Raw genomic sequence first — 16,719 nt, 5'->3', positions numbered from 1 at the left:
AGAAAAAAAGGTTTAGTTATGTAAGTTGCATACCATGAATAGAATCTACCCATTATCTTATTTTATTAAAACTAAGAGAAAACAGCTCTAATTTTTTTATGTTAAAAATCTTGTATATTATTTTAGGCAGCTAAAAGAAATAGAAGACAAAATTTTAGAAGTTCTTTCAGCCTCAGAAGGAAATATTTTGGAGGATGAAACTGCTATCAAGATATTGTCTTCTTCCAAAGTTCTGGCCAATGAGATTTCTGAAAAGCAAGCTGTAGCTGAAGAGACAGAAAAGAAGATTGATGCCACTCGTATGCGCTATCGTCCTATTGCTATCCATTCGTCAATCTTGTTTTTTTCTATTGCTGACCTAGCCAACATTGAACCAATGTACCAGTATTCACTCATGTGGTTTATTAACCTTTTTATGATGTCCATAGATAATTCGGAGCAATCTGAAGTTTTACAAACAAGGTAAGAGCAATAATTCACCATTTGTAATTGGTGATGTATTCATAGTTACTCCAGAAATGTTACTGTCATTTTTCCAAAGTGTGTTGTCTCAGGCATTGTATTTTGAAATATCTTTTTGTATGTATATATGTCAGATATTTTTTCTGGAAAATAATTTATTCATAGAAACAAAATGGTACAATATATTACAAGTGCAACATATTCCACTATGTCTATTTAGTAATTGCTAACTGATGTTGTGTGTGAAAGTATCAGTTAGATAAAAATGGTCCACTTGCTTTGTTTTTTATATTTTGTTTCATGTAGTGACTTTGTATGTCTTCAAGAAACAGATGAGAAACTTTTTCACACAACTGGCGAGAGAGAATGAAGTCTTGTGACTGGGGCTCTTGGCTGTAGAGGGTGCAAGGCAGTAATTATTAACCTAACTATTTTTTTTTAATTCAGTTTGATTCTTGTTTTATGCTTTAGATGTTTCTCCCTCTTCCAGCTTGTTCATGAGAACAGGAGAAACTATGCAATCTTTAATGACCTGAATTTATTTTGCATGTGATGGACCTCACTTTTATGCTTACATTAGGCTTGTTCAAAATACACCCTTTAAAGTGAATTATCTACACAGAGATTGTTTAAAGAAAGTTTTTCAGTGTTCTATCACATCAGTTACTAAATTCTACTTCAGTGGCTTTATTTGAACTTCAAATCATAGAGCATTTCTTCTGTTACTTAGCTACTTGCCTGTTTTTCAGATGAACAAAGGATGGGAGAGGGAAACTACTCTCCCAGTTTGTATACAGAAAATTTTTCTAATTAATATTGCAAATGGGATTTTCTGAATTATCCATTACTGTCCATATTATTATACAAGTTTTAGTACCTGCTAAGGTAGTGTTTAATGTGTAGTGTTCAGTTCAGTGGCATACTGGTCATTAATGTTATTTTTTCATTAGAATTTTGTCAAGGTCTGGGCAATCTAAGTCTAGCATAACTGTTTTATCAAAGATATTGTTACTAATCATTTAAGTCAGGGCTTAATATTTTGGTATATTTGAAACTACATTCAAGGTAGCCTTTTAGCCACAAGGCTATGTGTGTTCTATAAACCTAGCTCTTTGACTGTAAATCTTACTCTTTTATATCTCAAAAATTACCCTGTATGCCTAAATTAAAGTAAGCAATAAATAACATAATCTCATTTTGATTCAGAACCTTTCTGACAGCAGAAATATAAAGATACAGGACCTGAATCCCAGCTGACAGTATGCATTCCCAGGGAATGATTGGTATAAGCCCATTTTGATAATTTTGCCCAGTGAAGGCAGAGGAAGACAGACTCACAGAAGATTCTCTGTGAATTTATAATTCACATGGGACTGTCTTAGTCTGTCTTCACTAGTCAGTCATTTTTCACTACAGGGTCTGTGCTGAGATTTTTTTTTTAATCATTCTTTTCTCATGCAAACTGTTACTTCTGTAACTTGAAAAGAGTTTACTTTTTGTCCCATGGCCATCTTTGTGTCAGTATTCTGTGTATAAATTGTTTGTATATCCATTTCACTGATGAGGAATCAGTAATTTTGAAAGGACTTAAAATGCTAAAAAAAAAAAAGGGCCATTTATATATTGCAGTAATATTATTAAAAATGGTCTATTTCTTGTTAGCTGAATGGAAGAACACAAAAATAGATTGAAACACAAGACTGAAAAGCAGACACAGATCAAACAACACAGCTTGCTCTCAATCTTGATCTTCTGTGAAAAGCTTTCTACTTTTCAATTATAATAGATCACACTTACGTTTCTGAATGATCACTGTGTCTGAACTGCAGTAATACCCTTCGAGTAGCTCCCTGCCAAGGGACTGGTGACCTAGGTAGTTGGAAAAAAAAGCTATAGCACCTCTCCACATCTTTGTTACTACCTTGAAAGAAGTATTTGAAGTAGTTCTGCAAATTCAGAACATTTCTAACCACCCAAATGGACTTTTCCTTATTTTGACTTAGGTATTCAAACTTAAACCTTTGTAAAACAATAGATGGCCTCCTTGCTTTCTATGTAAAGGAAATTATTAATAATAAATCACAGTGTTTTAAATATATTTGTACTGTAGTGTATTAAGGAAAATACTCTGTAGTATGGGAAACATATTTTAGATAACCTTTAAAGATGGACAGTTTTGATTTTTGGCCCTGGTATTTATATCCATAATGAATTTTAAAATTGCTGCTCTTTTCTGCCCCTCCCAAAAGGGACCTCTCACTTCCTCTGAAAATCATGTATTACTAAGATGTATGGTACTTAAATGTTTTTTTATGTTATTTTGCTCACAAAATGGTACATGCATTTAATCATTGCTTTGGGGTAACTGACCAGAAAACAAAGGAGATCTAAATGGTTTGTAATATATTTCCAGAGTGCACACTCCTTAGAGTGCTATTAATGGAAGGCTGTTCTTTTTCCAACACCTGTAGGTTGAAGATTCTCAAGGATCATTTTACTTACTCACTTTATGTCAATGTCTGTCGCTCCCTCTTTGAAAAGGACAAGCTGCTCTTCTCTTTTTGTCTAACTGTGAATCTGCTGAAACATGAAAGCTTGGTCAGTAATTAAAAATAATTTGCAGTTTGATATTATAAATATTAAACTCCATATACAAACTATCAGTAATAGGAACATATAGGATAAGAATAGAAAAATAAGTTTATATATAATTATATTACTTAAGGCTCAATTTTGGGGTGTTTTATTTTAATTTTAATAAGCAATTATAAGCATTGAAAAAGATTCTCCAGAAGAAAATAAATACATAACAAAAACGTATGAGCTAGATGATAGTTTTTCTAAACATTACTTAAACCAAAACCCAGCCTATGTTATTCTTAGTGAGCACTTTACAAAATTTTACTGTAATGTATTCCGAGTTCTAAGAGCATATAAAAATGAATTGTAACCACTGATTTAAGAAACTACTTATCTTTTTCACTTAAGGTGCTAAATCTGTTCATTTTTGCATAGAATTCCTCAAAATCAAACACTTGTACCAACTGAATTCTATTAATTTCTAGTAATTTCTAGTAATTCTTTACAAAATATTTCTTTACAGGATTTTTAAATTCATAATGAAATACATGCATTTTAACCATATTATCTGCAAAACAGTACTTATGGTTGCTTGGAGTTGTTTGTTTCAGTGTAATAAGGAAACATTTAAAATTTTAGAAACTTTTGAAATTTTATGTTGGGGGATACATAGAAGTGAATTCTTTCAAGAGCTGACAGTAATAATCATGGGATGCTGTTCTCATTTACAGGGACTTCAATTTACAAATTTAAGTAATCAAAGAAATTTTGTGATAAAGGAGTATTGAGAAAGGAATGAGACATGTAATAGGCTGATACTTCTTTTTCATATTTAGACTTGCATTATAGGAAAAGGTTGCAAAATGCATGGTTCCCTGAAATATGTCCACTATTTTTTTCCTTCCACACTTTGGGATTTGAAGAATAGGTCTAAAAATCTAATCAGTTAACACTGATTCATTTCCCAGGTTAGGAATGCAGATGAATCTTTATATTGGCTCATATCTTAGGCTTTCTGAGTCCTTAAATTCACATTTAACTGAAAACCAGACACTGAATACTTTGGAAATAAGCTTTTAGTAGTTGTATAGAAGCTTTTTCAACTAATGCAAGAATTCAGATAAATGTATTGATTTCCTACATAATGTACTGAAACCATTAGATTTTATTTATTTAGTCCTGAGAGCAGTGTTTTTCATTGTAGATTAATGAGAATGAGTGGAAATTTCTATTGACTGGAGGCATAGGTTTGGACAATCCTTTTTCTAATCCATGTGCCTGGCTTCCTCCAAAATCATGGGATGAAATTTGTCGACTAGAAGATCTGCCATGCTTCACAAACATTCGTAAGGATTTTACACGACTGAAGGACGGATGGAAATTGGTATATGACAGCTTGGTATGTTAATATTCCTGATTGCTTGCATTCATAAGCTAATTAACACATTGAAAATATTTACTCAGGGAAAAGAAAGTGCTGTCATTTTACATGGTATGTTCTCACATATATGAATGTAAATACTTAAGCAAATGGTGTGTTGTAGTAGATTATTGCCAATTTCTCAGGTGGCTTCTGAATAGCAAGTCATGATTTGAATTGAATTTGGGTGGAAAAAAGGCAAGAAAACCTGCAGTAGTAAGGTAATAGTGAAATTGGTTAAACTTAAGGCAACCACTGTCCCTTGCCAGTCTATGTATTTGTTTACCATGCTTTGAGGATGCCTTTTCATGCTATTGTGTAGCATGCTGTTTTCCTGGATAAGTGTAAAAAAAACCCTAATTATTGCCATGTAGAGAAACTAGAATGGGATTTGGGAGACCTGTGATTCCATATTTTCACAATGACCTGGTATATGCATTAATGACTGACTTTGTCTTTATCTGCCTTCATCACTGTTTCCTTAAATCTAAGCTCTTCAGGTGAATTTCACTCTGCATTTGGGCACTTGCTTCATCTTTAATCTTACTGTTAACACCTTTTTTTATTTGATCATACTCCCCCCCCTTCTGCTTCTTGATATGCAAAGTGCTTATCATACACATACATCCTGAACAAATGATTAAAAAATTTATCCTTCTTTCCTACTTGCACCATCTGACCATAACCATTTCCATGTTCAGATAATACTGTCCATTTGTGCTAGTCCATTGAACCACTTTTCTCACTGTGAACTTAAATGATGAAAATTTATTGCCAATATTCAGTCAAATGACTCTGGACTTCTTACACACATTTCAAAAAGATTAATTGTATGTTTTATTAATTGTAAATGTCAAGGATTTAGAAATCCTTTCTATTTAAAAAATGGGCTGAAAGTATGCAGAGAGGAAAAGAATTAATTTTTGGTTGGAAATGCTCATAAGTGTATGATGAGAGACATTAAAGAAACTAAGCAGCTGCAGCTCCTTCAGTTGTCCAAGTTGCAGGAAACAGACAAATAGCAGAGATAAAGCTTTTCTTGGGCATTTACAGAAAGATACAGCAAGTTGAGGGCTTTAGTTCTTCTTTGGGAGATAGTCACTTGGAAAATTAACAGAGAAATGATGACATTTGAAAAAGAGATTGAGAGAGGGGACTATTTCATTATGTACTTTCGAATTATAGCTTTTTAAAGCAATGCCTAATATAAATGAAAGGTGCTGACCTGCAGAGTAAAGATTCAAGATGTATGTGATAGTTATGTGAGCATTCACGCAGTCAAACTGAAATAAACAGAAATTCCTTCATTTAAGTGGTATTCAATAAAATGAGGTCTATAGTATCAGGTCATCAGTTAACTGATAAAGAATCTAATAAACAGTAATGCTGAAGCCAGGAACATTCAGTTACTGATCCTGGAGTGCTAGATCAAAAGGAATAGCATTATCTCTGTCCTGATATAGAAGAGTTGCTATGCCTTTTACTTATATGAACACATTTTAGTTACCTATCTAGCTTTAATACTAGTACTTTCATGTGAATGCACTAGAATTTCAAAAATGCTAGTTAATGGGTCTTAGGGAAGATTCCTTTTTAATAGCGGTATTTTTTTTTATCAGTGTAGTTTATCCCCAGTAATATGCAACCAGCTCTTTTTCTTGTCTTGTCAGTGATACACAAATTTAAATGAAGGGCAGTTTCATGCATGTGAGTTAAAGAGGGCACAAAATCAGTGATGCTTTGAGCCACTTTGTCATCACCAACCATACACAGAATATGAATGTTTTTCAAAGAAGTTTGAGATGCACTTTTCTCATCATACTGTCTGTTGATCAGGTTGCTTCCAAAAGTAGGGGAGACCTGACTTCAACTCCCCAATTCAAGGATTCATTGTATTTTATCTAAAGTTGTATTGCATATCTTGGAGTAGGGACTGAAACTCAGTTCTCCTCTAGCTGGCTGACTTAATCTCAAAGCTACTGATGCATCTCTTCTCATGGAGAAGTAAAGAGATTTTGGCACAGTGGCACAACTCAGTCTTCAGTGCAACCTTCACTCAGTGTTTCCTAATTCACTCAGTTTTCTACAACACTTGCAAATTTTTAGCTGAACTCTTCAACAGCTGTTATAGATGTCATTCTGAGGTACCCATTTTTCCCATATATTAATATAAATATAATGCAGCATTCTGGATTCTGACTTGAAACTAAGTGCTTAGAAGTTGGGGAGGGAGGGACCTAGGCTCCAGATCCTGAGCAGAATATGAGCTCCATTATGATTTGATATGCTAAATCAAATTTGCTCAGAAGACAGTTTGAGCAGGTCTGTCTGCATACCTCTTTGCCCAACCCTCTACAGGCAAGCCTAAGAGGCTCACCAGCAGAGCTGTAATACCAGTTTCCAAAAAGGCACACCCAGCTGGTGCTGTACTTCAGTCTAATAAGAAGTTAACCTGCCACACAGACTACTGTTCCTAATCTGATAACTGCAATAACAATATAACAGCTGGATTATTCATAGGCCATTTACAAACTAAGTTCTCTGGTGTATTGTTTGACTTAATTTTCTGATTCTTGTTTTCCTGCAGTCATTTTCTGCATTCAGATGCAACCTAATTCAGTTATCATGTAATACTGTAATGTGATTGTCATTGATTATATGGTTATCATTGTAATACTAAAGACTGACACCATAATTCAGTTCTAACAGAAAGAGGGAGGTAAAGTCCATTTTCAGTTTTCCTCCACCTCATTCCTTCTCCACCTTCTAGAGAAAAACTTTGGGTTATTATCTGTTAAACACTTAAAAATTACTATGACTTCTCTGCTATAAGAGAAGCTTCTTAGAGAAACATGTATTTAATTTTTTTTTTTAAAGCTTTAAGCATGTCAATGCCATTTCTGTAGATTAAGAAAAAATACATCATGGATTGATGTGTCAAGTTAAAAGATAATTTACTCTTGCTATAGATAATTCACAAATGCTTTAAAGAATGTTGAAATACATATGTTTTTAGGATCCCCAGCATGAGGATTTTCCTGCAGAGTGGCAAGACAAGTTGGGGGAGTTCCAAAGGATGCTTATCATTCGCTGCCTGAGGCCTGACAAAGTACGTACAAAACTTTCACCTCATTCAGAAAGGTCTGTCCATCTTAGAAGCCAAAAGTATTTGCAAGTATGCATTTGAATGGTTGACTATAACCGTTCTACAACAGTCTATCATAAAGGAAAATAGAGTTTAATGAGATTTTTTTTAAAAAAAGTTTGAACTTATAATGAAAAAACTTTTTAAAACAGAAGGGTAGGCCTTTAGCTTTTTTTTAAGTTTGTGTACACACCAAAAATCCCCAGACCTCTTCCTCCTTGAGACTTACAAACCTTGTGACTTTTTTTTCAGTACACCTGCTATTTTTGCTTATGTAATTTTTTTGATGGATGTCACTATCTATGGTAAACTTTATCCGATCTAGGAAGAGAATTTAATGGTAAACATGAGTGTAGATAATGTAGATGCTTAAAGGTAGCAATTATTGCAGACACACAGATCCATTTTGTTCTATGGAAAGTTTTTTGAAGCAGAACTGTTCTGATTTGAGTTTCTCTAGCTGTAAGGCTTGAATATGGCACAGATCACAATAGGTGGTCACAGTTGTGAATCTTTATTCCAAAAAAGTCAACCTACTAAAAACCAGAACACAAGTATTCGCTTAGACATTTTTCATATAATCACAGGTTAGTGGCACTATTAGTCCACACCTAGCCATAATGATAAAGCACATTGTGAAAGATAGGCGTTAGTATAGGACCTCTGTTCCAGAGAGCCTATGAAAGGAATTCTACATCTCCTTGCACAGCTGTTTAGCTTTATATTAGTACTCAGTTAAAAATGTGAATGTTTGTACTGTATAAAGAACAGAAACTTTTAGAGTCAAACTTCACACTTCACTTCTGGATTTTTTTTGACTGGCAATATGAGCTTTCAGAATGTTGGGCAGTTGGATCAGGATGGAGAGGCACTGGCAGCGGCGCTGTATACTGATGTTTGGACACAAAGTTATCCACAAGACGCTGCCTAGTTGCGGTGACTTCTTCTTCAAAAGAGTTTATTACGCTTCTGCCAGTTTTGCACTTAAAGCAAAGCAAAAGATTGAGACTTTCAGTTGAGCAATTTAACTGTTTAGTTCAACTACATTAAAAACTTGGATCCTCAAAAACCCACTGGTCTGCCACTAATTCTAGTTTAGAAGTCTACTTTTGGCTCTGGTCAGTAATACTTCTGTCTGATTGATGCAGGGCAGTTTGACAGATATTTCATATGCATACCCCTATTTGATTCAGAAACTTATCCACCAGCCTTGCCAGTAGGGCTCAGTTCAGTGACCACTTTTGCATATGTCTAGTATACATTTAAAGTAAATTGTGAACCTACTGTTTAGCTGTATTTTACATTACAACAGGGAGGGAGAGTTCAGTTTGATTTTTCTTCTGTGTGAAGAGGCATGATCTCACTTCTCAGGATGCATGAGGGTATTAGTGCTTCAAGATGGCAGCATGCTCTGGATCAGCCCTAATGCATAGACCTCCACGCTATTGGTGATAGTATTCCTGGTGGCAAAGTGTCCCCACTTGAAGCTGCTGCTTCAAGTTTTCTATATGCTGTACTTGGAAATAAAGTAATATTATGGCCAAGACCCCTTTTGTACTGTGAAACACTACTCTAAATCATTTGCTGTTCAGGTGAGATAACATCATCTTTTCACTCTTAGTCCACCTTTTAAGCTATCAGAGTGCTCCTACTGTGGCATGTGATCCTATTTTTATGTATTTGATTCTGTTGTATAGGGAATTTAACCTTGACAGTCACCAGGTATATTTTCAATATGCAACATTATCAGAAAGGCAAAGACCTTACTTGTGCAAACCCACCAAGTAGTAAGATGCAGAACCTTTAGTGTGCCTCATCAGGGAACCTGGTTCACTTGATTCTTACTACCCATAGATTAGGGGTCATGTATGAGAGGTCAGCTGATCTTGATTAACTAGTTGAAGCAGCTCAGTTTTGTGTGCTTTTGTATATGTCAACATAATGGCATGCATGAAATCCCAGAAGTGGGAAGGAGTAAAACTGGATAACTGTAAAACATTTGAAGTGGGCTTTAATGTTAGAAAGCTTCATTAGACTGATTTACATGTAAAATTGGACACGTGAAGCAATGGTCTGGTCAAATTTTGTCTTTTCACGTGTTATTCATCCCTCCTGAGAAAGACAGAGCTAGTCATTGTAGAGCTTTCTGGATTGATTGATTATTACACCCAAGATATTTTTTCTGCTGGAATGAGTTGTTGGAAAAAGATTTCTAAAGGAAATGGGTTTTCCTTCAAAAGCTAGGCAATAGACTACACTGAGAAGTGTTTAGATGCAGATTTCTTAGCCAATAATGTATGTAAGTCATTACTTCAGCATAAGTCATGTTCTAGCCTTATATAATCACTCCTTACTGATGCTTGGAAATCTTAGAGATGGAAGTTCTTGTCTACATTCTAGCTTTGAATCTTATATTAAGATTATTTGGTTAACACTTACAAGGAAGGTTCTCAGCCGTGTCATCTCCAGCATGTAGTACTCCTCCATTGTCAGGTCATCAAAGTGCTTAGTAAGGCATAAAAAGTCACAGCTGTGACGTTTGGTGTGTTCCTCCCTGCAACATAAACCCACAATAAGAACAGGTACTAAACGCATGAAAGCTACTTTTCAAGAGATGAAGAAATGTGAACAGATGGGTCTCTTCAGTACTTCACCTGTCTATCAGTAGAAAAAGTGTCATACAGAAAACATGAAATAGATTTTAGTGGATCTCAGATGAAAGCTAGTTGAACTATTTCAAGGTTACTGGGTAAGAAAAACTTCCAGTAGGCTTCAGTTTTGTAAACTGTTACAGAGAAATTGGTAATTTTATGAGTAAGGGGATGTTGTCAAAGCAGTTTGGAGGAATACTTCAAGAACATTGTTACATCTGTGCTTACCATGGGTCATCATTTGGTTCCCAGCCCTCCAGTTCTATCAAGCAAAAGAAACATTTTGCCACGTCTGGTTCATTTGCACTTGGACAGTGGACAAAGCCCGCCTTTGCCATCTGCAGGTGACAGTTTAGAAGTTTAGAGCCTCATCCAACACACTGCTCATGTTCACATATGCAAACTGTTTCCGAGAGCTTGCAAATAATGCCTTTCCCCACAATGTCTATCAGCACAGATTGGGCTGAAAAATAAATTTTAAGTGTGAGGACTGCAAGCAGGTAAATAAGCAACTAGTAGAGCAACAAGGAATAGGCTACAAGTAGTAAACAGATTTCTGCATAGCTGTGGTATTTGCAGGCTACTGGAGTAGCTTTGTTCTACCAGATAACTCTTAGCAGATGTCATGCTACACAGCTATTTCAGTAGCAGTGCATGAGACCTGCCATAGCCAGGACTTTAAAGAATACTTTCAGAGAAAGAACATAGCATACAACCATGGACATAAAGAACTTTTAAATATAACTTATGTGAGTAAAATGCTACATCTTTAACTTCTATGTTTTCCTGTCGCTTTAGAATCACATCTGGTCAGAACACTAAAAATTAAGTTTGTTTTAGTTATCAAACTTCACACCTCAGATAACTCTTGCAGTATGACATCTGAGATCCAACCTGGACATTTCATGTGTATGCCAAAGTAGAAGTCACGTGGATTTTTTTTTAATGCCCAAGTCAAAGCCTGCAGGGACATAAGCATTAAGTTCTCTAAAACATAAATAATTTTAATTTCTGAATTTTAAGTAGTGATCATTCTGCTACTTCATCCTTCTTGCTGGATGTGTACTTGTTTCTTCTAATGCAGGCCTTTTTATGAATGAAAATTTGCAAGCAGGGAGACTACATAATACAAGAAATTAACTTTTAAGTGACAAGAACAAAAAAAGTGAAACCAAGAAAAGTAACTATGTTAAATTCTGTAGCTAGACTAGTGAGCTGAACATGCAGAAGCTAGTCATCCTACCACAGTATTTCTGAGCAGGGCACAGAGCAAAGTTGGAGTATTCAACTTTTTATCTTCAGGTTTAGTGGAAGTTCACAACTCTTCTTGAGAATGACTTCACATTCAGGCACAGTACATAAAAAATAAGGCATAGTTAAAATATCCATTTTCAGACTTACGTTCTCTGGAGTGCACTTGCAGTTCTCTATAAAAGGCCAGTTTGCGAAGGTTCTTAAACGGTTCTCATATTCATACATATCCTTAAAATCACTCAAGAGCTTGGAAGCCAAACAAAGCTCTTTCAGGAGCATCTCCATCTGTAAAGCCTGCAATTAGCATAGCCCAGAGCCTCTCTCCTGCTCTTGAATTTAAGGCATTATACTAATTGGTGACACATTGCACCTGTAAAGCAAAGTTTTAAAGTAAGTAAAACCACAGGTGAGTTCATGAGCAGGACAATCAAGAGAAATGAAGCTACTGGATTTTTTTTTCTGCTGTGTCACATTCTGTGTACGTGGCACACTATATATTCATTAACTGAAAGCACCTATTCTAATGCAGTATGAAAATTACACATTTCATAGCTGAAATGTCAAAAATGCACATTAAAAACTCTAGTTATGAATACAGCAATTTTACACATAAAATTTTTAAAAATATTATACTGATTGTGACCAAAACAGTTGCATTTACATTGCTATTTGAAACTTTTAGCATTTCTTGAATTTCATGTTCAGAGATTAAATCTTAGTATCATGTTTGCAAATACTGTTGCATTTCTTTAAAGGGGAGGTGGTTATTGTAAAATATTCTAGAGTGTGTCCAGAGATAGAATGAATGGTGATATTTAAAAGAATTATATCTGTAAGGGTTTACAGGATCAAAGCATTAAGCTGTCATTTTATAAATTGTTTCTCATTTTGGTACAGAGCCCAGTTAACTTCAGTATGAAGTTTAAACTCTGGTGAGTACAAGACTGCTGTACACAGCAGTTTTCTAAGCCAAGATCTTGACACCTTTGAAAGGTGTTACATTATGAGACTTGAAAATTGAAATCCCCTCCATAATACAGATGGAGCAAGTGCTGAAAAAAATCGGCTTCCTATACCAGCACATTAGTCTGTCCAGATGTGGTGACAGAAATGAGATTAAGGATCATTTGCATAGGACTTCCAATTTCAACCCTTTTAGAGCATCTGTTTTGCTTAGATTTACACATGCTAAATAACTGATTTCTCTGGGACTGTACTTGTATCTAATTTTATATGCAGGAATACTGTCCTTGAAATTTATATTAAAATGTTTAGAGGAATATATGTTAATGCTTACACAAAAAATAGGACACTTTAATTCTATTTTCCTTTTTTTTTTTTTTTTTTTTTTTTTTTTTTTTTAGCTAATACCAATGGTGCGGGAATTTATCATTCACAACCTGGGCCGTTCGTTTATTGAGCCACCTCCATTTGATTTGTCAAAAGCATTTTCTGATAGTCATTCTTGTGCACCACTGATATTTATACTTTCTCCTGGTGCCGACCCCATGGCAGCCCTTCTTAAGTTTGCTGATGATCAGGTATTTTAATATCTCCAGACTTTTTTAATATAGTTGATGCTTGTGTGTGTGTGTGCACGCATATGTTTTTATGAAGGACCTTTTTTTAAGTAAAAGTTGAATTGGCAAAGTAAGCTCAAAAACCTGTTTTTAACGGCCCCAAAACATGTTAAAATGGATCTCATTATTCTCTTTGATACAAAGCACTGATTAGTGTAGGTGAATTGTTTTTAGGAATGAATAATTTGTCTATTGTTTATAAGTAATTGTATGTTAAATATTTTTGGCATATTTTATAATGTTGGGATGTCATGATCTATTTAACTAATTAGTTTGTGTAATCTCAAATGGAAAAAAACCCTAATGGTTTAAATATTAATTTTAAGGAATCTTATCTGAAAATGGTATTTTTTTTCTAATAAGCATTATGTGTAATATATTACTTAATAAAAAACACTATAATAATATAGGACCATAGGGTCTTGGGTAGCATTTGTACCTCAGAATTCAAATATGGATTTTTGTTGGCTTTCACTGTCATTATGGCATTTAAAACAAAAAAATACCTAACAGCCTAAACTAGTTCTTATGTAGAAGAGTACTGTTATAATACTAGAAAGTTGCTGTTTTCTGGTAAGATGTATTTCTTGCATTTGCTGATTATTATTCTGTCAGAATTCTGGGCTGTTGAGAATGACAGACATACTTCAAGTCTCCAACCACCAAACTGCAAATGTATCCTGCGTTTTATAGTAGGTGGTCTACCTCCTTAAAGAGCATACTGTTTTCAGGAGTATTTTGAAACTGTCAAAATTTTACAGTTCCTGATTAAATGGATGTGTAGTTGGAGCTTTTCACTGGAAGATAGATAAAAGGTTTTAGTCAACTGGAATGACATGAAAAAAAGATTTAGACTGGTTTTTGAAAGATACTGTACATTAACTGTTTCAAGAATACATATAGATGTGAACTGTCATACTAGAAGGTTTAGTGTATTTATGCCATATTATTCTTTCTTATAATATGCTTTCTATATGCAGGGATATGGTGGTACAAAGCTTAGTTCTCTGTCACTTGGTCAAGGCCAAGGTCCAATAGCCATGAAAATGATAGAGAAGGCAGTGAAGGAAGGAACATGGATAGTTCTGCAAAATTGCCATCTAGCAAGTTCATGGATGCCAATACTAGAAAGAGTCTGTGAGGTAAAAAAAGTATTATCTTATTAATACTTTTGAACCTGTGCCTGATCCATACAGGTGAGTGAAAAGCCAGCTTAGTATACTTTGTGATGATTCCCATTATATAAGGGTAATCATCACATATTGATTCTGTCTTTTTCCTTCTGCCTGCTGGGGTAGAAAGTGCTCACAAACATGGTGGGTCTGGCCCATTCCTTGAATGGTAAATCCCAGCTGCTACAACAGTTTCTTCAGGCCAAGAGCTTTCATCATATGTCTATTGCTGCAGAAAAGCAGCATGCTAAGGAATTTTCCTCTTGAACAGCTATAGGTTTCCAAAGAGGTACTGGTGTATATTTCTTCGCCCCCCCCCCCCCCCCAACACATTTCTGATGTATACATATTATTGCTATAGGCCTTCCCAGAACAGCTGTGTGACAGTAAGTGCAGTAAATGGGCAAAGTATACATTCCATTGCTCTTGTAGTACAGAGCTTGCACTTGGTTTTGTTCTTATGTTCCACAAACATGCACAGAGAGGACAAATTTTAGTTCAAAATACTGAAGTGTTGAATAAAAATACACCAGCTATAGAAGGCAAGTTGTCATTGAGTCATTGATGACTGTGACTTTGCTATAATCACATATAAGCATCTAAGAAATTAAATTTTGGACTGGTGTATTTTCCCATTAAAAAAAAAAAAAGAAAGAAAAAAGCTTTAATTATAATACTTGAGGTATATATTAATCTGTTGTGTCTTCCAATTGCCTGTATCTATATGTGTTTATTGTAGGAGCTAAACCCTGATACAACACATCCAGATTTCCGAATTTGGCTCACCAGTTACCCATCTGCCACGTTCCCAGTGTCTGTACTTCAGAATGGAGTGAAGATGACTAATGAAGCACCAAAAGGTTTACGGGCCAATATAATCCGTTCATACCTGATGGATCCAATATCTGATCCTGACTTCTTCAACAGCTGCAGAAAACCTGTTAGTAATGTTGTATTGTAACTTTGTAAATCAGTTAAAGCAGACCCTGACGACTGTGTATGTCACAGGGGGAAAAACCCTCCCAAATTAAATAGTTGTCTTCCACTGCAACGAAACTGGTTTTGATTACTGGCAATAGTGAAGTAAATTTAATTTTTATTTTATTGCTCGTCTCCTACTTCTTCAATTGACATTTTGTGCTATGGCATTAATAATACAGCTCTCTAGTTTAAAAACCAAAAAGTAAGACTGGGAAAAATCCTAATCACTCTTTTCATAATTAAATGTCTGTTTGCAAGCGTATTTTACATTATTTTTCTAATGTATGACCTCTAAATGAGGTCATATACTTTACTAAATGGTCTCAATTGAAAAATGAAACAAAAGTTCCTATCTGAAGTTTTTCTTTAAGGGCCTGAAATCCTATCTTGATAATGAGAAGAAAAAAAGCAGAAATATTTTGTGAACGATGTTTTATAATACAATGGTGTAAAAAAAAAAAATATATATTTCATAGGTACATGGTCTCATACACATAGTTGTATGTGTCATGTATATTAATTACATATCCATGGATACATAGTTTTAAAAATGAAATTGCTTTGAGGGTTCACAGTGGTTTAAGACACTATTTAGAACTGATGCTTACGACAATTTGATGACTTCTTGCTGAAGGTTGTTTTATGTCAAGAAAAAGCTACCCCTGACTCATAAACAGTATGTTACCAGAGCAGGAGATGCTGGGTTTTGAGTGACTCAGACACTGACTGGGTTTTGACTGACTCAGCACTGCTGTGCAGGTGAGAAAAAATGAAATGGTTTAAACCAGCTATGAATTATTAATGGTCTTGCATTTGGTTTTAAGGCTGAGTTCAAGACATTGCTGTATGGCCTCTGCTTCTTCCACGCACTGGTGCAAGAAAGGCGGAATTTTGGGCCATTGGGTTGGAACATTCCGTACGAGTTCAATGAGACTGACCTGCGCATCAGTGTGCAGCAGCTGCACATCTTCCTCAACCAGTACGAGGTATAGCAACCTCTCACAGCAGTCACCGGGCCTCGCTTGCACTTTCTAGGGCTGTTGGTGCATGTACCAATTGCAGGCTGAGTGCTGCCACAGCAACAGTTTAGTGGGGGCAATGAATTAGAAACCAAGGTCTACTTGCAATTCATTTCAAATGGTTAGTGTACCATGATCAGCATATAACTAATGTGGGAAACTTTCAAATTACAATTTAGAAGTTCTGCCATGCAAAACAGAGCAGTGTTTGTTTCATGTAGTTAGTTGCCTTATTCATTGGAAACTTATCCTGTCCTTAGGCAGGAGCTGTGGATTCAGCTGTTGGCAATGTTACTGCAAGCTGTGAAATATCATATTAAACTACTTAATTGCCAACTGTGATTTACTTAATGATAGGGATAATACTAGATGCTGGACTGTTGCAGATTAATAACAACCTTGATCTATTTGTGTAAATTTGGCAGATGGTGTTTCCTTCCCTGTTCGCAGATCTA

The 16,719-nt window shown here is 35.2% G+C and overlaps 2 protein-coding genes across 2 annotated transcripts in view; one reads left to right on the top strand and one right to left on the bottom strand.

Annotated features, from left to right (window-relative positions):
* Window positions 1–16,719, top strand: part of LOC126053268 (splicing factor 3B subunit 1) — a 647,576-nt gene that overhangs the window by 611,032 nt on the left and 19,825 nt on the right. The window contains exons 51-58 of the mRNA XM_049790888.1: window positions 127–462; window positions 2,934–3,060; window positions 4,247–4,441; window positions 7,479–7,571; window positions 12,877–13,053; window positions 14,073–14,234; window positions 15,004–15,204; window positions 16,070–16,231. Coding sequence (XP_049646845.1) covers window positions 127–462; window positions 2,934–3,060; window positions 4,247–4,441; window positions 7,479–7,571; window positions 12,877–13,053; window positions 14,073–14,234; window positions 15,004–15,204; window positions 16,070–16,231 — 1,453 coding nt within the window. The remainder of the gene's footprint in view (window positions 1–126; window positions 463–2,933; window positions 3,061–4,246; window positions 4,442–7,478; window positions 7,572–12,876; window positions 13,054–14,072; window positions 14,235–15,003; window positions 15,205–16,069; window positions 16,232–16,719) is intronic.
* LOC126038379 (baculoviral IAP repeat-containing protein 5.1-like) lies at window positions 8,250–14,986 on the bottom strand. Its single transcript, XM_049800132.1, has 5 exons — window positions 14,942–14,986; window positions 11,660–11,882; window positions 10,487–10,596; window positions 10,047–10,161; window positions 8,250–8,590 (listed from the first exon to the last, which is right to left on the bottom strand). Exons 2-5 carry the CDS (start codon window positions 11,795–11,797, stop codon window positions 8,405–8,407), a joined length of 549 nt encoding a protein of 182 aa, XP_049656089.1. The 5' UTR covers window positions 11,798–11,882; window positions 14,942–14,986; the 3' UTR covers window positions 8,250–8,404.

Source organism: Accipiter gentilis, chromosome 1, assembly GCF_929443795.1.
Source record: "Accipiter gentilis chromosome 1, bAccGen1.1, whole genome shotgun sequence".
In the NCBI taxonomy this organism is placed as follows: Eukaryota; Metazoa; Chordata; class Aves; order Accipitriformes; family Accipitridae; genus Astur; species Astur gentilis.
This window is presented reverse-complemented; position numbering and strand designations above follow the sequence as displayed.